Raw genomic sequence first — 23,737 nt, 5'->3', positions numbered from 1 at the left:
ACAGTTTATTAATTTAAGTAGAAAACAGATCTTGCTTTGTCAGCTAGAATGAACATCAAGAGGGACAGAATGTTGAGAAATGTGAAGGAGGTAAGTACCTAGAATGCATGTGATATTGTGTGACAAATAAATATACTAAATAAATAAAAACAAATGTGATTAACAAACTGAATACTTGAGTGTTAAGTTGTACATAGAGAAAAAAGACTTGTGTTGGGGGCACAGTGAATATAACTGGATGTGATTTTTTTTTAAATATAACTTTACTTAAGTAACATAACTATAATGTAATTTGCTTAAATAGGTTCAGGACTTACATACAGCACAAAATCACAAAAAATGACAACAAACATAAAACATAAAGCTGACATATTTACCGCACACTGACACAAATAATTAGAAATAAATGGACCGTCTTAGTTTGGCAAAATAGCTCTGATAGTTAAGAGGATAACTGTCCTTAATTATAACTTAACTCAATACTGAATTGTTGAATGACCTACTGTTGCAGTTTCAGAGAAACACATTGTGTCCACACTAACAGAATTATGTATTGTTGCAAGCAGATGATTGGCAATAATAGTATGAAAGACAGAGAGCTTTATGCAAGAGTCTCCTCCGATATCTGCTTTCCCTCTATCATGGATCAGAGGATATACAGATGAAAGTGTCAGGGAGAGGCTTTTGCTCTGAACAATAGTGAAGGTTCCTTCTGCTGCTCTTATAGATTTAGACAGTGGTATTGATATCATAGAGCATTGCAGTATCACTGGGTATTTGTACCATAGAGTGAGAGAGGAACTAGAGAGCAAAAACAGTAGTTAAGAGGTAATAAACACCAATTAGCTTAATTTAATAATTATTAAAGATCCTGATTGGATAAGAAATAAGGTTAAGTAAAAAGGCAGAGATTTGTAAGGTGTTTGTCCCTTTCAAATTCTACTGTCTTCTCATCATAGTTTAGCAGATGAGGGGTGAGAGATTTGTTTAGGCACCTATCAATCAGAAAAAGATTAAGTTGAAGCTTTCTGCTGCATGTGTTTAACATGCAGAGCGTGTCCTGGTGATTTTAAGCATTGCAGGACACAAACTGCCGGTCCCACGAGTGAGAGAAGCTTGGAGATACCTAGTAGACTTCCTCTTTGGTTATCCTGCCTGGTTGCTAGGATCTGGTGCTGTAAGAGTCTGCTGGGGTAATTCAAATGCTGGCACTGTCCTGCGGTGGTGGGTAGCGGGAGTGTGCTGAGATCTCCGCCAATTTCTATTTGTCCGTCTGCGGCTGTCAATGTGTACCGGGACTTGCACTGTATCATGTGGTTGGAGTTAATTTCTCTCCCCTCAGACACTGGCCATTGTGCGCTTCAGCCGGCAGAACCTTCTTAGTTAGTTATACGGCTGTGCCACTTGTAGTTACAGATATAGTGGCGCTAACTGAGGTGTCTATAGCATCGATGTCAGTCATAAGGTGTAGCGCTATGAAGCACTTCCCGGCCACTCATAATGTAGCTGCGGTGTCCGGTAATTGGGGCATTGGGTCCTATAGCCTCTGTGTACCTGTAGCTGTGGTCTGTCACAGGGTACAGCGCAATGCGGCTTGTCCCGGCCGTACGTACTGTAGCGGTGGTGTCTGGCAGTAGTTCAAAGATTGAGCTGCATTGGTCCTGTCAGTAACGTGCGGGGAAGGGGAAGACGTGTTTCACCCGCAATGGGCTTGACCACTTCCTGTCGCAGAGGTGCCGGGGTTCAACCTATTTAACCCTAGCAAGCGATCTTAATTAGTAAGGAAACGGTGTTGAATTCTGTTATTTTTAACATGTCGTATACAGTTAATGTGCTCAGTTTCGACACAGAGTGGAAATTTAGATCTGCATTTATTATCAATGTTTGGCGAGTGTTTTTTTATGAGATAGGGATTGATTATATAACCCATTAATTTATAGTTAGTATTCAAAGTGTGTAGATATACCATTAAGTTTTTCTTAATGAGAGGATATATGAAGAGTGCAAACAATAAAATTGCGTTAATAATATTCAAATATAATCATGAAGATTAAATATATGTCAGCTTTATGTTTTATGTTTGTTGTCGTTTTTTGTGATTTTGTGCTGTATGTAAGTCCTGGACCTATTTAAGCAAATTACATTATAGGTGATAAGGGACCTTTTTATAATTGAAGAATTAAAAGTTATATTTTAAAACCCCCAACCCTTTCTACTTCTATTTAGCTAATTATTAGCAGTTTTCAAATAAATCCAGGGAATTGGAGTATACTCTGCCAATTTAACCTAATGTGCATATTTAAAGCACTTATTGGCAAACAATCCAGTGCGAAATCCACAAAACCTATATTCACAATACTTGAGTGTTAATAAGGGTAAGGGTGATTATGTGTGTGTATTGTTGTAGGAGCTTGTGATCCCATGTGCAGTTTATGTTACTGGGAGCCTGCATCTCCCCCCCCCCCCCACCATTAATTAGCTTGCTGAGCAATTTGTCCAAACACCAGCCCCTCCCCCTGTACCAGCTGACCCAAACTATCCTTTAAAATTGGAAATATCTGGAAGCCTGCTCAAGGCTTGCCTGCAGCGTAAGTATGTCAGTTGAAGCATTGAGTTTGACCTTACACCCGTACATTGCATCATTTTATTTTTCACCAATTACCATCTCTCCCAGCCTCTAAGCTGATGAAAGCTATATATTACTTTTTTTGTTTACTGTTTCTTTTACCATGATTTATGCAAAGCCTGTATGCTGTACCATCACTAGTTGCACACCCTGCCAGAAAAAAGCTGGCAGGGTGTGCCAGCTATGGAAGAAAAGTGATATATAAATAAAATTATTTTTACTGCTGCCTTTGAGCAGCCGCAAATATGGTGCCACAAATGGCTTCCTAGGAACTGTGCCACTCAACCATATGTACTCCTGTGTCTCCCCTGTCTAGCACACTGCATAGCAACCTAAAACTGTACTGTCCCTGCTTAACTGTTACCTACCTGGCTGTTTGCAATGACCAGTAGCGCTGTTGTTGCCTGCCTAGGAACTGTGCAGCTCGGCGGGTAGGTGTTCATTGTGTGATAACTGTACGGTCTCTGCTTATATTGTTACCTACCTGGCTGTTGCAATGACCAGTGGCCCCGCTGATTGCTGCCTAGGAGCTGTGCAGCTCAGTGAATATATGCTCCCTGCATCTACAATCCCCATGGCATATTGAGCGTGATGCGGTTAATTTCCCGGCGGTCGGTTAATTTCCCGACCGCCCAAATCCTGAAGCTTTTTCCCTCTGTGGGTGTCCACGACACCCATAGAGGGAGAATAAATTAGCGAGCCGAGCGTTGCGAGGCACCGGGCCTGCTGCGTGGCAAGCAGGGGGGGGGGGGATCCACGTTCCTCCTAGTCGGGATATATTGGGTCGGGATTCTAGCGTTGGGATTTTCACCGCCGGGATTCCATACCGAATCCCATTGAGCATAAACCTGTATGTGTTAGGTATATCTGTACTGTCACTGTTTAACTTACCTAAATGGCTGTTGCACAGCAAAAGCCATTTCCCCCACGCCGATCCACGTCCCCCCCTACTCGGGATTTCGGCGGTTGGGATTCTAGTGTCGCGATTTTGACCGCCGGGATTCCATACCGAATCCCATTGAGCATATACCTGTATGTGTTAGGTATATCTGTACTGTCACTGTTTAACTTATCTAAATGGCTGTTGCACAGCAATCCAAATCAAATTCCTAGTATACGCAAGTATACCTGGCCAATAGAGCTGATTCTGATTATTACATCTCAAAAATGGGAAAGATGTGTATGAACATTGTCACGGCCGCTGCTAAGAGGCGCCGCTCACCTGTTCATCTCCGGCGGCGGGGCCTGCGGGCCATCCGTCCGCGTGCAGGACGGGGAGTGTGGCGTTTGGGGCTCCTGGCCGCGACCATCTTCCTGAGGCCTCCAGTCCGGGCGCCGCCATCTTGTGGTAGCCAACCAATGGCCCGGATCCCCAATTAAGCTCCTCCAATCAAGATCTGCCCTGGGGGATAAAGCAGAGCCCTCTGGGGCATACAATCGCCAGTGCTTTGTTGTCAATCCCTTGGGAGGAAGCTTCTGCCTGTGCTCCTGCCCTTGCTCTGTGAAATCCTTGATTCCAGTGTTCCCTGTCTGCAGTCCACACCTGTATCCTGCATTCATTATCTTATAATCAGCACCTGTTACCGGGATCCCTGCATTTGCATTCTGCCTCCAGTCCTTACAGTTCAACAAGTCCCGTTTCCTGGACATCGCAATTGCATCCTGCTGCCAGCCCTCCGTGCCTATTGACACTTCTCCACTCCTGCTGTCGACCAGCTGCACCTGCTGCCAGCCCTCCGTGCCTGTTGACACTTCTCCACTCCTGCTGTCGACCAGCTGCATCTGCTGCCAGTCATCCGTGCCTGCTGATGCCTCTCCATCCCAGCTGTCGGCCATCTGCACTTGCTGCCAGTCATCGGTGTCCGTCGACACTCAACCACCGCTGCTATCTGCCGTCCGCACCTGCGGTCAGTTGTCAGTGTCCCTCTCGGCACTCTGACAGAGACTCTTGGACATTCCTTGTTATGGTGGACATTCCTTGTTATAGTGGACATTCCTTGTTATTGTTGCCCAAGTATCCACTGGGTTCTTTGTCCTGCAGTTTCCCTAAATGGTCTTACCTCTTTCAGTGTTGGTACTACAATAAAGCGTTATATTAAGCCTGCTGTTCTCCAGTCTCCTTCAAGCCGTGAACCCCTGACCTCCAGGTCTCAGATAGATCCACAAGGTACCCCTAGCGTGACAAAAATGAAGTGTTCACTGTAGGAATTTTTTAGGGCAGGGTGCTGACCACCGGGCAGGACACATTTTTCAATTGGGATGGACCATTTTATATTAAAAAAAGGGGATTTTTGTAAGAACTTACCATTCAAACCCCTTTCTCCGAGTCCAGTCCGGTGACACAGCTCCACGATGGGGATGTAGTAGGGTCCGCCAGGAGCAAGGCACCTATGCTTCAATTCTTTGGGAGCAGGCTCCTCCCTCTGCATCCCATAATGCTTCAGTTCAACTTCAAGAGCACACTAGGATACATAACTCAGAACAATGCCTGAACACTTTGTATGCAACATAACAGAACCATAACATGACAACACATAAACGGTACACCTAACTGAGCGTAAGAGAGGGATCGCTGTGTCACTAGGACTGCACTCAGAGAAAGGGGTTTGAACGGTTAGTTCTTACAAAAATCCCCTTTTCTCTTTCGTCCAGTCCGGTGACACAGCTCCACGATGGGACGTTCACGAGCCGGTCCTTTGGGAGGGCACGCTCAGACCAAAAGTTCTCATCACTGCCCGTCCGAATGAAGCGTCCTCCGACGCAAACTAATGAAATCTGTAAAAATTTGGTAAAGGTGTGAACAGAGGACCAGGTGGCAGTCCTACACAACTGCTCCGCCGTAGCCCCATGGCGCACCGCCCAGGAGGAAGCAACCAACCTGGTGGTATGTGCATTTATCCATGACAGAACATCCTACTGTAAATATCCATTTACAGTAGGCAAAGGCAATAGTAGACCTTAACCAACGAGCGATGGTCTGCTTGGAAGCAGGCCACCCAACCTTATGCACATCATATAGCACCAAGAGCAAATCTGATTTGCAAATGTCCTTTACCCTCTCAATGTAGATTCGCAAGGCACGAACTAGATCCAATTTATTTAGTTTGTCCCTATTTGTAACTCCTTCCGGAGGGGAAAACACTATAAGTACAATGTCCTGGTTTAAATGAAAAGATGACACTACCTTAGGTAGGAATTTTGGTACTGTTCGAAGCACAGCCCTGTCATCATGAAATATCAAAAACGGTGACTTGTAAGACAAGGCACCCAACTCTGACACCCGTCTGGCCGAGGCAATTGCCAACAAAAACGTGAGTTTCCACGACACATACTTTAGATCTGCAGATCTTAACGGCTCAAAAGGAGGATTCTGTAACATGGACAGAACCAAAGATAAATCCCAAGGCGCCACCGGCTGCCTATAGGGGGGTTTAAGTCTAGTAACCTCCTGCAAAAAGGTCTGAACCTCAGGTAACAAGGCTACTCTCTTTTGAAAAAAAATATTGATAAAGCAGATAGCTGCACTTTTAAAGATTGCAGACTAAGTCCCGTAGAAAAACCATCCTGCAGAAAATTCAAAAGCCTTGACAATTTGAATCTAGATGTGTGAAGCTTCTGTCTCTCACACCATCTAATATATATCTTCCAGACCCAATGGTAATTGGCCTCCGACACCGGCTTACGGGCCCCCTCAGCATGGTCTGGATAACCTCATCCGAAAAAAACCTTTTTCTTCAATAAGGAGGTTTCAGAAGCCACGCCGTCAAATTGAGACGACCTGGGTCCTTGTGAAGAAATGGTCCTTGACCTAACAAGTCCTGTTGAGGAGGAAGCTTCCAGGAATCCGTCGACAACCTCAGTACATCGGAGTACCATGACCTCCTGGGCCAATCTGGTGCAATTAGAATTGCCCGTACTCCCTGACTTTATTTTCTTCAATACACTCGGCAACATGAGAAATGGAGGGAATATGTAGACCATCTGGAAATTCAACGGGACTGTCATGGCATCTACTGCCCAAGCTGCAGGATCCCTCACTCGCAAGCAGAATCTCGGTACCTGACAGTTCTTTCTCGTCGCCATTAGGTCTATGTCTGGTAGACCCCATCGATCCACAATCTCCTGAAACAACTCTTGATGAAGGGTCCATTCCCCCTCCAGAAGTGACTCCCTGCTGAGGAAGTCTGCTTCCACATTCCTGACGCCTGGAATAAATATCGCCGACAAAGCTGGAACGTTGGTCTCTGCCCAACTGAAAATCTTGGAAACTTCAGTCAATGCCATCCTGCTGCGTTTCCCACCTTGATGGTTCAGATAAGCCACTGTGGTGGCATTGTCCGACTGTATCCTCAGAGGAGATCTTTTTAGGAAATCCTCCGCCTGTATCAATGCGTTCAAAACTGCACGAAGTTCCAGAATGTTGATTGGCAGTTTGGATTCTTCCTTTGTCCAAAGGCCCTGAAGCCTTAGGATGAAGAACTACCACCCCCAGCCCATCAGACTGGCGTCGGTCGTGATGACCAGCCAATCCCAGGACCTGAGAGATCTCCCCAGCTGCAAATTCTCCACATCTGTCCAGAAGAGCAGGGACTCTCTGGACTCCAGTGACAGGGTTAAAACTTCATGTTTCATTGTTTTGGCATTCCCCGAACAACAAGATAGGATGTTCCATTGGAAACTCCTCGAATGGAATCTTGTGAACTGGAGAGTTTCGAAAGTTGCCACCATCTTTCCCAGCAACCTTACTCCTTGCCACAACGATAGACCCGGTGCTTGTAGGATCTCTAACACCATCTGCCGAATCTCCACAGCCTTGGATTCTGGGAGAAAAACCCTGTGAAGGTGTGTCTCTATGATCACCCCCAGAAACTTCAAAGTCTGCATTGGTGTCAAATGGGACTTGGGCAAATTCAATATCCAGCCTTGACTTCTCAAAAACTGTGTCGCTAATTCCAGGTGAACCTGCAGCTTCTCTACCGAATCCGCTTTGAAAAGCAGATCGCCCAGGTACGGAATAATAATTATTCCTTGCAGTCTGAGAGCTGCAGTCATGGTGGACATCACTTTGGAGAACACTCATCGGGGTCATGGCAAGACCAAACAGGAGCGCTTGGAATTGCCAATGTTTTTCCCCAATTGCAAACCTGAGTAAGGACTGGAAGTCTTTGTGGATCGGAACATGGAGGTAAGCATCCTGAATGTCCACTGATGCCAAAAACTCCCCTGGCTCTATGCTCAACAGCACTGACCTCAGGGATTCCATGCGGAAGTGATCCACCCAAAGATGAACATTCAAATATTTTACATTTAGAATAGGTCTGAACGACCCCGTCTGGTTTGGGAACTAATAAAAGGATTGAAGAAAATCCTTTCCTTCTCTCCTCCCGAGGGACCGGTATAACTACCCCTTTTTCCTCGAGAGACAAGGTAGCTCCCAGAAGAGAATATCTGAGAGACGTGGTCCTTGGTAAAGGAGTGGGGAGAAATCTGCGAGGGGGAGGACCCCTGAGATTTATCGAATATCCTTCTGAAACAATGGAAAATACCCAAGAACAGGGAGTCCTCACCCCGTCATGCAGAGGGCTTGTCGTCCCCTTTAGCTGCATGCTTCTTTGTAAAGACGCCAAACTTTGATTTGGTCGTTCTACCTCTGCCGGCCTGGAATCTTCCACACCCTGACTGTCCTCTGTTAGCCGCTCCCCCGCGAAAGGAAGGTTTAAAGACTCCAAATTTAGAACCAGAGGATTTTGAAGTGGTGGGGAGAAAAGTACTCTTACCCACAGTAGCCTGCTTGATGATATCATCCAATTCTGACCCAAACAATAGCTCACCTTTGAATGGAATAGTTCTCAGTGACTTTTTAGATTCACTATCCGCCTCCCAGGCCTTTAACCAGAGAGCCCTTCTGGCAGTGACAGAAGTGACGGATACCTTGGACGCCATTTTGGCGCCCTCCTCGCTAGATTCACATATATATTCCGCAGCACATCTCAATTTTTCTGCCACAGAAAAAGCCTCTGCATCATGTTGGAGATGACTACTTAAACTCTCTGCCCACTTGATCATGGCTTTAGCCGCCCAGGCCGAAGCAATAGTGGGACGCATAGTGAAACCAACCCCTTCAAAAATTGCCTACAGGCAACCTTCAACTTTTTTATCTTCCTGATCTTTAAAAGCCGCACCACCCTGCACTGGCAGCGCTGTGGCCTTAGACAATCTGGCAACAGAAGAATCCACCAGAGGAACTTTCTCCCATACCTTAACATGATCCTCAGGCATGGAGTACATGTTTGCATATTTTCTAGTCATTAACGGTCTCTTTTCTGGGGACTTGCCAGCTTCCCCTAATAAAGCAACCATGCCTTTATCCGACGGGAAGGACATCATTGTTCCAAAAGAGAAGACATCTTATGCACACCCTGTGCAGTATCCTGCCTAGCCTGCAGCAAGATAGGGTCTCCCTGTGCAGGGGTAAGAGAACCTCCAGAAGCTTGAGATGAGGGGATAGGTCCAGGAGAGCCTACCAAAGAGCCCTTTTGCCTATGTAAAGCCTCTGTTAAAGCCACAGCCCACGCAGGCTTGGCCCCCACAGGGCACAGCTTCACAGGAAGGGCACAATTCCTCCTGGTCCAACTGTTCACATGATAAATTAACAATACATATTTTAACAAAACATTTTAATTGCTCCCTCCCCAGCAACAGAACTGCACTCGTCAGCCATGTTAATATTAAGAGAAAAAAACACTGCAAAACGTTCAGGCAAAGTCACAGAGTAATGCACCAGTGTACTTATCTGTGTGTTCTGTTGCCAGCGATCAGCGGGGGAAGCGCTTATCAGGAGATACTTCTGAGAAGGAACTCTGTCTTTCAGCTCTGCAGCAAGCACAGAAATGGCGCCAGAGTGAAGTCTGGAAGAGACCAAGTCTCCCTCCCTGCGGAGGCAGCTGGCATCTTTTGGCGCCAATTCTCCCTCTCAGGCGCTCCCAAATGTGTCTCTCCCCCTCCAGTAACTCCCCCTCCAGGGACCACTTGGAGGTGTCCACAGATGCTGGACGTCCTGTAAGAAGCCTCAACAACCCTAGGGGATTTCAGCTTCCAAGCTCTTAAAGATGGCGGCCGCCATCGCTGAGAGACCTGTCCCCCAAGATCCCCTTCTAAGCAAGGCGCTGGATGGGGTCCCCCGAAGCCCAGGAGAAACCTCTGTTTAAGCAGAGGCAAGCTCTGTGCAGAGCGTGCATTCCTCTGCAGAATGCATCTCTCTGCACACAGAAAACTGACATGACGCACTTCTGTCAGTTTTCTGTTGCGCTCTCAGCGTGCATTAACTTCAGCAAGAAGGTACACGCCAGTAAAAAAACCTGCTACTAAGTCTAATGTTATAAAATAATAAATACCTAGTCTAACTAATAAAAATTCCAAAGAAAAAAGTGTGGCATGGAGCTGTGTCACGAACTGGACGAAAGAGAAATAAACAAAAAATATAAAAATTTGCACTCTGCACTATGTTCTCGCCCATTAAACATGGTCTTACTCTGCTATGCCCATTACATATTCTGTTGTATGACTTGTCCAATTATGGCACACTCTAATGCCTCTTACACATTATACTACAAACCATAATGCCCAATACACATGATGGCACATACCAAAAGTTCTCAGCAGCATGTCAGCGCGGTGGAGGGCAGCGTAAGGGCCCACAGTGCCACACACAAAAATGGCAGGGTGTATTTTGAGGTTTTAAAAACAGGCAGGGTGCAGCACCCTGCAAAATTACACTAAGCGTGTAATTATTGAGGTTTCAAGTAGTCCTCAGCTCACCTGATCTAGAAATTGTTGTTTAAGGTTAAAGAATCATATATATAAATAATGTATAATCCCATATAGTACTGATAATATAATAATGATTATCCTGGAATAAAGAAAGATGAAGATTGAGGACTCAACTAATTTAGTATTAATGTGCTCAAATATACATTTGGTGTCTCTCTAATTTTTGTTATAACCTCAAGGACCTGTCCCTGGGGAGTATTATAATTAGGTATAGAAACCTCATTTTGATTTTTGTATGTGACTATATATCAAAAGAAGAATGCATAACTGATTTCTACATTGAGGCCATTGGGGAATATAGTGTCCACTAAAAAAAGATTAATGTGGTCTCCTGTTTAAGAAATTCCTTGTCTTTGCTTCCTCTCCTGATTCCTATCTTTACCTACAGTATGCCAAAGGTCTGTAGATCGCCTGAATTCCCCCAATGGTATTTCAGGAAATGTTTGGCAATGGGCATAAGAGGCTTCATGTATTGTTTATCTTTATAGGCATTTTTGATACTGGACTGATGCCCCAGTATCATCTGTTTAAGAGCTCTCTTAGTTTTGCCTTTATAAAAGATTTGTTGCACGTGCATTTGAGATTATACACTACTCCTGGTGTATTACAGGTAATGTAATCCCTGATTTGCCAGACTGTCAAATTTATCAGTAAATTAGGTGGTATTTGTCATAACCATGTATGCTTTATAGCTTCCACATTTGTAGGAGCCTTTTTTTATCAATGAAGCTGTACGGTTTTCAAGATGGCTGTGGACCAATATATCTCTTAAATTAATGCTACGTCTCCAACTGATTTGAATCGTATCGTTAATATCTTATTTATATCTAGGTCTGTTATCAAAACATCCATATACTTGTTTAGAATTTTAAAAATGTCCTTCCATTCCTGATAGTAGTCCCAATGAATCACACGGTTTCTTTGGAATCATCATTGTTTTTCTTTTTAGAGATAAGTAGTGGTCCTCGGTTATATTTCTTAGCTTCCTTTGAGGCTTTCTTGATGTTACGTTTGCTATATCCTCTAGCTGCCAGTCTTTGTTCCAATTGATCAGCTCATATTTTGTATGTCTCTATATAAGAGCAGTTCCTTTTAGTCCTCAGGAATTCTCCCTTTGTTTAGTCCCTCCAGGACAGGTGGATAATGGGAGCTGTGTCCATCATTTTCAATAGGGAGTTTGAGATCTAAGAATGTTAGTCTTCTGCCTTATAGCAAAAGGTTGTTTAGGATATTCAAGAACTTAATGAAGAGGTCATTGCCCCCTCCCAGATGATGAGCAGGTCATTAATGTATTTGAGCAATATCAAAATATGCTCAGTATATATATAATTTCTCTCACAGAACACAATCTCACATTCCCACCATCCCAGGAACAGGTTTACATATGTGGTAGCACACGCTCTCCTCATCACAGTCCCCTGTACCTGGTGGTAGAAACCTTTGTTGCGCACAAAAAAGTTTTTTGTAATAACAAAATGTAGATGCAATACACTCAAAAGAGATGGTTTTCTTAATAATTATGGTAACCCCTCTAGATAAGGACGAGAATTCCGAATGGAAGGATCTGCTAATCCAGGGGCGTCTAAGGGATAGCAATTTATCGAAGATTGATCCAGGAGGCAGATTTGTCTTTATTGATGGGTACTTTAACTCCACCAGACTCTGTATCCTTGCTGTGTATATTCCCCCTCCCTTCTCATATCGGATATTGAAAAGAGCTATGGACTTTGTTATCTCTTCTCCGGATAGTTGTATTATCTGTTTGGGAGACTTTAATGAGGTAATGGAACCCTGTATGGACAGGTGGAACACCAGGGGAGGGTAGGGTAGGAATAAGAGTGGGTTAGCGGACTTTATGGGTGAGATCGGGTGGTGTGATTCCTGGGAGGGAAAAGCATCCAAATGTTCAGCAATTTTCGTGCTTTTCCTCGTCTTATAAGACCTTCTCCAGGATAGACATGGTTTTTGTATCCAAAAACCTGATAAATAATATATCTCAAATTGAACACAAATCACGTGGAATCTCAGACCCATCCCCAATTTTGGTCCAATTCGATTTAGACCCCCAGGAAGGATATAGGGCCTTATTCTAGTTCACTCTTTCTGACAAAATCCTTCTTAGATGGACAAAACCATGTGCACTGCAGGGGGGCAGATGTAACATGACCAGAGAGAATTAGATTTGGGTGAGTTATTTTGTTTCTGTGCAGGGTAAATACTGGCTGCATTATTTTTACACTGCAATATAGATCTCACTTTGAAGTAAAACCCCACCCAAATCTAACTCTCTCTGCACAAGTAACATCTGCCCCACCTGCAGTGCACATGGTTTTGTCCATCTAAGAAGGATTTTGTCAGAAAGAGTGAACTGGAATAACCCCCATAGATACTGGCGACTTCATCCCTCCTAGCTAGGTCAGATTGATAATATTGGGGAAATAGTTGATCAGATTGAAGGTTTTTTGGGGTATAATTTGGAATCGAGCAGGCCACTACTTGTATGGGACTCCTTTAAGGCTTATTTTAGAGGAGTCATGATGAAGAAAATTGCGGGTATCAAAGGGAAGTGTCGGGAAAAAGCCTTAGTATTAGAACACAGAGTGATGAAGCTAGAATCTAGGTTCAGTCAGGAGAAAACCGATTCCTCTAGGGTGCAATGGCTGGTGGCCCAGCAAGATTGGGTTGCGCACCTATATTTTATGACAAATAATAGAATGTTAAGAAGATCCCATTATAATTATCTAAATTGCGATAGATCGGGCAAATACATGGCCTATATGTCAAACGTTGATAGTGCTTGCAACTCTATAACTAAAATCAGGTCGAGCTCAGGGGAACTGTTGACGAAGCCCTCTGAAATAACATCGGTTTTTGTAAAACACTTTGCTGAGGTATATCGGTCAAGAACAGATATGGGGGTGTGAGGAGATGGAGGAATACCTGGGGGGAATCGAGTTACCTGGGCTGTCACAAGAGAGTAGGGAGCTTCTGGAGTCTCCTCTTACGGTGGAGAAGGTTCAATCAGCGATTAAGGCTCTTTCATTGGGTAAGGCCACAGGGATCGATGGATTGCCTGGGAAAGTATATAAGCAATTTGGAGAAACTTTGGCTCCCAGGCTGCTGTACTTCTTCCAGCAAATGGATCTTGAAGGGAAACTCTCGGATTCAATGACTGAGGCGGTTATCTCTGTGGTTCTTAAAAATGACAAAGATCCCTTATTGGTTGATTCCTACCGGCCGATATCTTTGATCACTGCGGACGCCAAGATCCTTGCTAAAATTCTGGCAACCAGGTTAGAAGGGATAATTGGCGAATTGGTTCACCCGGATCAATCTGGATTTATGAAGGGAAAATCCACAGCTGTTAACCTACGTAGAGTTTTTACATATATGCAAATGGCGGAAGTCTCCAGTAACAACTATGCAATTGCGTCTTTCGATTTGGTCCGCCTTTAATAAAATGGGTTTTTCTCCTTTATCAAAATCCAAGCGCTAGAATCTCCATCAATGGATATGTTACTGATCCCTTTCCATTGTTCCGTGGAACGAGGCGGGGATGCCCCCTCTCACCTGTCCTATTCGCTCTTGCAATCGAGCCAATGGCATGTAAATAGAGAATGATATTGCTGAATGGGAGAATGGGAGGGGGACAGATTAGTAATCTACTGTAGTTGCTCTATACACAGATGATCTTTTGGTAGGATTATCAGATTATGTAAGTGATCTACCTAGGGTGATTGAAAGTATTCAAGAATTTGGGCTTCTCTCACGTTTGACCATTAATTGTAAAAAGTCACATCTTCTTACTTCTTTGGGAGAAAGTAGTGGCTCTAGCGACATAGATCTTCCCCTTCCTAACGTGGCTAGTTTTAAATATCTGGGTGTTCACCTGTCTAAAGACCCTAGTAAATTTGTAATAGAAAATATTGATCCATTGATTGAAGAGCTAAAGGTGAAATGTAAATGTTGGCTGAAGCTTCCACTAACAATAATAGGTAGAGTTAATTTGGTGAGAATGTCAATTCTGACCAAATGTCTCTATATTTTTCAACAAGCCCCTGCTTATATCTCTGATGATGTATTTCGTAAGATCAATAATATAGTATCTTCATTAATTTGGAGAAATAAAACCTCTAGGATTAGTATATCTACCTTAAATAGAGAACGTGAAAAAGGTGGGGCGGCTCTCTCCAACTTCAAATTGTATTACTACGCTGCCCAACTGGTCCATATCTTACATCGTGGGTTATGGAGGAGGAAATATCTGATGAGGTGGTGAAATTTATTGATAAAGCAGTTCCTGGGTATACCCCAGTTCAGGCGATATTGGCAAGGAATGGGAGTAGGAGTTTCCCACCTCTTTTGAAGCAAGCCAGGAAAATTTGGAAACGGTTGAGCAAAGAAATTAAGTTTGCTGGGGTGGATCCTGATACATTTTTGTTCTCCTTGGATCCCCCTTAAACAACTTGGGTTACAGCAAGGTGGTAAGCTCTGGAGAATTTGGTATTACCTCAATTGGCCAGCTGTATGAAAATAATTATTTGAAATCTTTCTCCCAATTACAAGACGAATTTGCAATCCCTCAGAAAGTCCCCGATTAAAAGCTTTTTATGCAAGATGACTCGGGGGAAAATGGTATCTAAAAGCTATAAATTTCTATTGGGGATAACCCAACGGGATGATTTAGAAGGTCTCCTAGGTAAATGGCGCATTGACATTTCTGAACTAAATGTTGAAAATTGGGAGATGGCCGTAAAGGCTCAGAGTATATCTACTAGTTCTCTCAGGATTCAACAGGTGCAATTGAACATTTTACATCAAATATATATGACTCCCGAGAGGATGAGTAAATTTTCACAAAAACGGTCTGTCTCAGAAACTTGGCAGCCTGCCAGAAGCTCTGTTTAACTGTGCGCGTGCTGCTCTAGCTCTGTTTAACTGTGCGTGTGCCACTCTAGCTGTAAGCTACGTATTGTAAGCTACGTTATCAGCGTAGCGCCGGGCAGCAGCGCGCTGCCCAGGCGCTGACAGGTCACTGTGGTACTTGTAGTTCCACAGTGAAATAGGCAGTCCTGCACACCGCTGACAATGGGGGCATGTGAAGTGGACACCCCGGCACACCGCTGTCGTGTCGGGGCTTCTAAACTACACAGCCCGGCACACCACTATCAAAAGGGAGTGTCCCCCATGTAGACGCTAAAATTTAGGTGCAAAACTGTCTGAATCCACAATGCCTGCAAGCCGCTAAGAAGGGGGAGTCTGGATTTACACGCTATAGCGTCTGAATCTAGGCTCCCTGCAAGCCGCTTAGGTGGTGGGGCATCTAAATTTAGACACTAAAGCGTCTGAATTTACTTGGGTCTAGGGGTACATCTAAATTTAGACGCTAAAACATCTAAATTTAGTTGGGTCTAGGAGTACACTATTAAAACCTGTCCACAATGACACTAGTCGACGCAACAGCTGTCGACCTTGTAAATTCCACTATCCACGCCAACCCGAAGCGTGGCGAGCCCCGCGAGGGGCGGCGGTACGCGTCTTACGACTTTTTCATACCCCCACTATCCACGTCGGCGTGGAGTTGATTTTATATAGTGTGGCAAGCGCAGCGAGCCACCGAGCCCGAAGCGTGGCGAGTGCAGCAAGCCCCGCGGATACTTTCACAGGTATCCGCGTCCCCTCGCGGGCTTCACAGGTATCTGCATCCGCTCGCCACGCTTCGGGCTCGGTGGCTTGCTGCACTCGCCACACTTTATAAAATCAACTCCACGCCGACGTGGATAGTGGGGGTATGAAAAAGTCGCCCTGCCCTGCCCGGCACAATTTCTAAAGTGAACACTAGATAGTGGTGCTGTTTCAGGAACACATTCAAACTCATACACCTGAAACAGTAATGACGACATTTTTGGTAACTGTTAACTGGTTTTTAGTTAAATTTTAACTGTGAGAACTGAGGTATAAATGATTCATGAACAGTAGCTAATCAGTTTATGAACAGTCAAATTTAGGGAAAAGTCATGATTCATGAGAGGAACAGGAAGGTGCTGCTGCGTCATCTGCTGCAGAGGAATCAGCTGCAGATGTGGATGTGTCGGCTCGGCGCTGTCATCATCCTTCTCGAGCAGGGGGAGCAGGGTCAGAGCATGTAGGATGCGCTTGAATGGGTCCTGGGCGCCTAAACTCTGCCTCCACATGAACTCCTGGAGGTACGAGTTCAGGTGATGGCGCGCGGTCCCCCTTTGGCGCTTATTGCGCCACTTACAGCTGCCCCACAAGCGCTCAATGTTTTGGGTGTGCACCCCAGTGTCAGGATCCACAAAGTCATATCTGTGGTTTACTTTCCCGTGCTGGTACCCGGCCTGCTCCAGCTGCTGCGTGTTATACGCCCTCCAGCAGTCAGTGAACACAGTGATGCCCGGTTCCACATGGGCCTCAATGGCAGCCATCAGGGTGGTCGCATCCCGCCGCTCCACCGCAGTGATAAAGCACTGCCCGGTCTCCCTCGAGATGCCCCCGAACACCCACTGCTGGGGCAGGAGCCGTCCCACATTGCTCTTCCTCTTCACGTAGAGGCTTTCATCCATCTCAACGATGGTACCTGGGCCTCCGATCCACTGCTGAGGCTGCGCTAGCAGGTCCACCGTGCAGGCCTCCCTCATCAGGTTGTTGTATTGGACCGTTGTTTTCTGCGAGATAATGAGCTGGCGGTCACAAAACATTATGCTGGTCAGCTCTTCCGCCCAGCAATAGATGAACCGTATCAGGGTCACGAAGCTGAGGTGAGACCCCCTGAACCACTGCGCGGACCTCAGCTCACCTTCTTCCAACAGCTGCGAATGTGGCTCCTTCACGCTGAGCCTCATGTGGTGGCCATTGGGGCAGGTCTGGGTCTGCAGCAGGAACTGGTGGGCCTGCAGAAATGCCACCGCCGCCTCCTCTGTCTGCGGCAGACTAAAGAGAGTTAGAGGCTCCATCGCCATAGTCAGGTTTGTCACTGCCATTATACACCTCTGTCTCTCACACAGTGCTACTACTGACTGACTATGCTAACTGCATAGCGCTCTGACTGACTATGTTACGCTGTCCGCGCGGTACTAAGCACAGACTGTGAGTGCGAGGTGGCGGGAGTGTGAATTCAGACGCTAAAAGCGTCTAAAAGCATCTAAAATGTTAGCATCTACATTGGGGACACCCCCTTTGATAGCGGTGTGCAGTTTAGAAGCCCCGTTTGTGTCCTGTTTATAAGCTACATTTCATTACATTATAGCTAGAGTGGCACGTGCAGCGCTACGTTACATTACATTATAGCTAGAGTGGCACGCAAGCTTCTGGCAAGCTGCCAAGTTTCTGAGACAGACTGTGCGCGCGGTGGCTCAGTGAAACTACAAAAGCACCAAACTTAGGAATAGCTGCCCAAAACGAAAGGAACAGGGGGGAATTTTTTGGCATCTCCTTTGGGAGTGTACATTTTTGCAAAAATTCTGGAAGGGAGTTGGTGAGATTATTAAATCTATGGATCTCCCTGACCAGAATATATCCCCGTTGGGTTGTATCATGGGAGTATGGCCTAAAGATATTATGACATCAGAACAGAGATTATTTGTAACCAATATATGTGCCATTGCTAAAGTGATAATTGCTCGGCTATGGATGGCACAAAGGGGGCCAACTATACAAGAGTGGGTAAATCTAGTTAACTGTACCATTAAGCATGAAAGATTTTTGTTTATGTCTAGAAAACAGTAGTAAATTCCACGATATTTGGGGGGTATGGTATTGTTCAAAATATTATGCACATTGATTATCATTAACTTCACGATATATGAAGAATATAGTATTATTGAAATTACTATTTTTTGAGTTTAATGCACATTAATATTAAAAAAAAAATAATAATAATTTATTAAGTAAGGTTAATAGTAAATAATTATAAAAGATTGCACTTTAATGTGGCTGAGACACATTGCACTTTATTGAGTTTAACATTAGGTATATTCGCACTTTGCGCTAGAGATGGTATTGTTATGAATGATGATACTGTTTGGGAGAAGAGAGATAACTGGGGGAGGTTATCGGAGTTGGTACAGCTATATCTGATGCCAAATAATGTATTATATTCAATGTTTACGACGTAATGACTGCATTGTGTTGTGTTGTATGTCTATGTTGTACTTGTCTGATTCCTTTTTCTATGTTTTTTGTTGGTTTTCTATTATAAAACTTGATAAGATGATAATAAAAAAAAAAGAACAAAATGTAGAAGTCTGGCAGTCATTCAGAGAGTTCTTACGCTTCATGCTGAGAAAGAATCCGATCGCTTTGATCCCATATTCATGGATTATGCTGGTATAAAGACTTTCGACATGGCATGTGATAATCCAACATCTGTCGTTGAGGATAACAGCCTGGATTTTGTTTGAAACATCGGTACTTGTTTCCTAGAACGGCCACAACGATTTAGATCGTTGTGGTCGTAAGATAAAAAATCGGATCGATCGCATCGCATGCGATTTGGTCGCATACGATGCGACCGATCCGATCGACCGATTTTTCACCCGATTTTTTTTTTTTTTCACCTGATTATTTTCAATTGCCCCCACAAATGTTACTAAGTGGGCTAGACCCCACGATAGACGTCAACCCGAAGCGTGGCGAGCGCAGCGAGCCCGCGAGGGGCGGCGGTGCGCGTCCTCCGACCTTTTCATTCCCCTACTATCCACTAGGGCGTGGAGTGAGAATAGAATAGTGTGGCGAGCGCAGCGAGCCACCGAGCCCGAAGCGTGGCGAGCGCAGCGAGCCCCGCGAGGGGACGCGTCTAACTTCACAGGTATACGCGTCCCCTCGCGGGGCTCGCTGCGCTCGCCACGCTTCGGGCTCGGTGGCTCGCTGCGCTCGCCACACTATTCTATTCTCACTCCACGCCCTAGTGGATAGTAGGGGAATGAAAAGGTCGGAGGACGCGCACCGCCGCCCCTCGCGGGCTCGCTGCGCTCGCCACGCTTCGGGTTGACGTCTATCGTGGGGTCATGGCGGGCACATAAAAAATGTGAAATGGGTCATATTGGCCCATTTCACCTTTTTTAACATTTTTCCCTATGTGAGATGGACTTAATCAAGTCCATCTCATCTTGTGCCATTATAATGGCACAAGACCGACAAGATCCTCCCGATTTCAATGTTAAAAGATTTTTTAACATTGAAGTCTATGGAAAAATCGGGTCAATCGGTCGGTCGCATCGCGGCCGATTTTAATTGGTCGCGACCGACCGATTGACCCGATTTCTGTCAATCAAAGTGAAAAAAGTGTCAAAAATCGGCCACATCGTGAGGATCGTGTCCCTTAATTAAGAGCCACGATCACTCACGATTGTGGCCGTTCTAGGAAACAAGTACCGAAACATCCATAGTATCACGGACATATGATGGCAGTGTGAGGACAAACTTCCTCAAAAAGTGGTCTACAAATTTACTGGCATTCTCCGGTTTTCCAGGTGGGTTTAGGCCCCCATACACTGTGCGATTTGGGCACAATGTCACCCGATTCGTATGAATTGGGCCGTGAAATTGGCCCAAATCGCATATGTTGACATCCCCTTCAACCCGATGCGTGGTCCTGTGCGCATCGGATCGGAGTCGGGAGGTCAGACCGGCTGCAAATCTTATGTGCTGCCGGAGCTGTGCGGGGGACCTACCAGGAGGGAGCAGGGGGGACAGCGCAGGGAGCCGGGCAGGAGGAAGCCATTGCCGTCAGCAGGGGGGGGGGGGGGGGCGCGCGCAGGGAACCAGTGAGCCGGGAAGGAGAAGACGCTCAGCCAATCAGTGCTCCTCTGATGCTGCTCCCGGCAGCGTCTTCTCTTGCCCAGCTCCATGCGCCACCTCCCATGCCCAGCTCTCTGATTAAGGGCATAACCCCGCTGCCATCCCCTGCTCCCATTGTCCCTGCAGCTCCCCGGGAGTTGCATGTGATAAATCACATGTGATTTATCACATGCAAAACTTGGCACATCAAGTGCCTAATCGCATGTGATCCCTCCTGGGGACAAGTCGGACTAATGTATGGGGGCCTTTTCTCTTATCCTTGTGTACCTTAGGTAGGAGAAACAGCGTTGGTACTTTAGGCTCCACTGTCTTCAAAAAGTCTAGTTGAGACTTAGTGATGATTCCATCATCTCTTGCGTCTTTGATAATGTGGTTATAGATTTTCAGATAGTTGTCCAAAGGGTTGAAAGTAAGTTTTCTATAGCAGTATTAGGTGTCATTCAAATTCATTAATTTTTTTTTTTTTTTTTTTTTTACAGTTTCTTATATAGTGCAGTATATTCTGTTGCGCTTTACAATTGGAAACAACAGTGATTAAACAAACTGGGTAGATACAAACTGGCATGGAGGAAGTAGGGCCCTGCTCGCAACCTTACAATCTATAGGGATAATAGGAGGGATACATAAGGATAGAATTCCATAGCATGGCCGTCCCATCAGATTACTAGACAGTCCTGATGGGATGCAATTAGATATAAATGCTACCGGAGGTTGTGAGGGGGTCCTGAACATGATAAGCTAGCCCAAAGAGGTGAGTTTTCAGGGAACACTTGAGATTTTGGAGGCTAGAGGAGAGTCTTAGTGTGCGTGGAAGGGCATTTCATAAGGTGGGTGCTGCCCGACAAAAATCCTGCAAGTGTAATGCTGTCCACACATCAGACCAACTTTCCTTCAACCATCCAACTAGTTGGTTGGTTGGACTGAAAATCTGGTACTGTTTGGGGGTAAATGCCAATAAGCAATTTGCTCACAAACTCAGGGTAATGGACAAAAACATTCAGTGAAATTATTTAAATCAAATAGGTTAATCTACAGTACATTGTCTGAGTGACAGTTCACAGTTGTCTCTTCCAATTTGGGAAACAAATGGCAGTGTGTCCCTTGCTGTCGTGATGTCCCTCTCTTGGACCAAGAGAGGGACATCACGACAGCAAGGGGACACACTGCCACCCGCTCCAGCTACTGCCGCAAGCCACGAACAGAAGCCAGGGAATCGGGTGACATCACCCCAAGCCGCCCGCAGCACACGGAAGACGCTGAAAAGCAGAGCGCTGCCGTCTTCTCCTGTAAAACAGGTTAGCAAGCTAGGGCAAGCTAGAGTCATTACAAACTGGACTGTTGCTCCCTCCAACATTACAAAAGAGTAAACAATTTATGCACGTTTTTACTTTATTTTATTTTTACTTATTTTGATTTATTATTTTTTCTTATTTTTGTTATTATCATTTTTATTTTATTTGTACCTTTATTCTCCATTCCTGCTCACTATTTCTTGATTATCACTATCCCTCCAACCCTCATCCCCCATCCTCCCTCCTGACAAGCGCCTAATAATCCCTTTTGCTTCCAGCAAAAAACACCCCGCACTGAAGTCTGGATAGAATTGAGACTTTTTCTTTAAGATATTTTCCTTATGTTCACAGTCCCGTATGTTAACTTTGTCTAAAGGATCAATGTTACCTTCTTCTGAAAGACTTTCCAACATGGATATGGCCCTAAGGTCCTCATTTGAAAAATGATCTGTAATTACAGATCGCATTGGTGTCATGTGAATTGAAGTTATCTCCCTTTCCATATTCTCCAGAATTCCATCCGAATTGTTTTTACTAAAGGAAATCTTTAGGATGAGCTTCCTACCAAAGTGATTAATATCTCGTTCATAACCAAAACGATTGAAAGACTGAATACTTTGCTAAGGACTTTAACTTGTGATGGGGTGAGGATATGATCAGCTTAGATTAATAGATTTTATTGAATCTTGTTTGTTTATTTAGAGTAACGTCTGTGATCCCTGTCCTCCTCTCTCCAATCCCTGGTAACTTTTTCTTCTTACCCCTCCTGATCTTCCTATACAGTCCCTTAATTCTCTTGGTGTAAAACATAAAAAATCTGGTGATGTAGTAGGGATGGAGGGCCGACCATGTGATAATTCCCTCACTGAGGAGCCCATGTCAGATGTAGTGAAATTTGTATTGGTGACCTTCTGTTGTCTCTTCTTCATGTGGCTCCATCTATTTATATTATTCGATGTCAAGTACTGCAGATCTCTCTGTAGTTTTGCTTTTTTACTTCCTATAACTCTTTTTCAATGTTTAAAGATCTTCTGGCACTTGTCCAGACCTTTAAAAATACCTATATGAGTCACATTCAGTTAAAAAAATTGCTAATTATTTATTGAAAACATCACAGCAGACAGACATACTTATTGTGGTAATAAACCACAATTATAAATATATAACAAATAAATGACAAACAACAGCCTGATAAAAATATTTACAACAATTTCACTTCAGCATAACACAATAAAACTACAAAACAAAATACCTTATTTGATTGAATTGATGACCGACTAAGGACATCTCCTTCCAGCCCAAATGTTGTCTCTTGAACTCTGAAAAACATCAAAAGTTCAATCAGTTATGGAGAAAAAGGGATTTTTTCAAGAACTTACCGTTCGAATCCCTTTCTCTAATTCTATCCTGGTGACGCAGCTGACCTTGGGATGTAGTAGGGTCCGGTAGGAGCCAGGCACCTATGCTAAATCTTTGAAGACGGCAGGCTCCTCCCCCACTGCATCCCATCATGCTTCAATTTAACTTCCAGAGCACACTAGGATACAATAACAGGGCACAATGCCTGAACAAAGTATATGCACAATCAAATAACATAACCATATTAACATGTCAATACATGAGAACAGTATTACTTACTGAGCGTAAGGGAGGGATCCCTGCGTCACCAGCAAAGAATCAGAGAAAGGGATTCCAAAGGTAAATTCTTAAAAAAAATCGCTTTTTCTTCTTAATCTATCCTGGTGACACAGCTGACCTTGGGACGTTCAAGAGCCTGTCCTTTGGGAGGGTATGCTCAGGTCTGCAGTTCTTATCACTGCTCGCCCGAATGATGCATCCTCCGACACGAACGCATGGAACCTATATAATTTGGTACAGGTGTGAACAGATGACCAAGTGGCGGCTCTGCATACTTGTTCAGCTGTAGCTTCATGAAACACTGCCCAAGGGGTAGCCACTGACCTGGTGGTATGAGCATTGATCCTTGAAGGCACTGGTCTGGCCACTTTAGTATAGGCAAAAGCAATAACCGACCTCAACCACCTAGCAATGGTCTGCTTAGAAGCAGGCCAGGCCATTTTGTGTACATCATACAGCACCAAAAGGGAATCCGTTTTTCGGATACCCTTCACTCTGTTCACATAAATGTGCAAAGCGTGCACCACATCCA

General features: G+C 44.7%; 1 protein-coding gene across 12 annotated transcripts in view; it reads right to left on the bottom strand.

Moving 5' to 3' along the window:
- Positions 1-23,737, bottom strand: part of AFDN (afadin, adherens junction formation factor) — a 723,489-nt gene that overhangs the window by 462,770 nt on the left and 236,982 nt on the right. For all 12 annotated transcript variants that reach the window (XM_083176399.1, XM_083176400.1, XM_083176410.1 and 9 more), the window contains one exon: positions 22,820-22,886. In XM_083176399.1, the coding sequence (XP_083032525.1) occupies positions 22,820-22,886 (67 nt within the window). The remainder of the gene's footprint in view (positions 1-22,819; positions 22,887-23,737) is intronic.

This window comes from Crinia signifera, chromosome 3 (assembly GCF_055691185.1).
Source record: "Crinia signifera chromosome 3, ASM5569118v1, whole genome shotgun sequence".
In the NCBI taxonomy this organism is placed as follows: Eukaryota; Metazoa; Chordata; class Amphibia; order Anura; family Myobatrachidae; genus Crinia; species Crinia signifera.
Note: the sequence above shows the minus strand (reverse complement) of the source record. Positions and strands in the feature narration are given on the sequence as shown.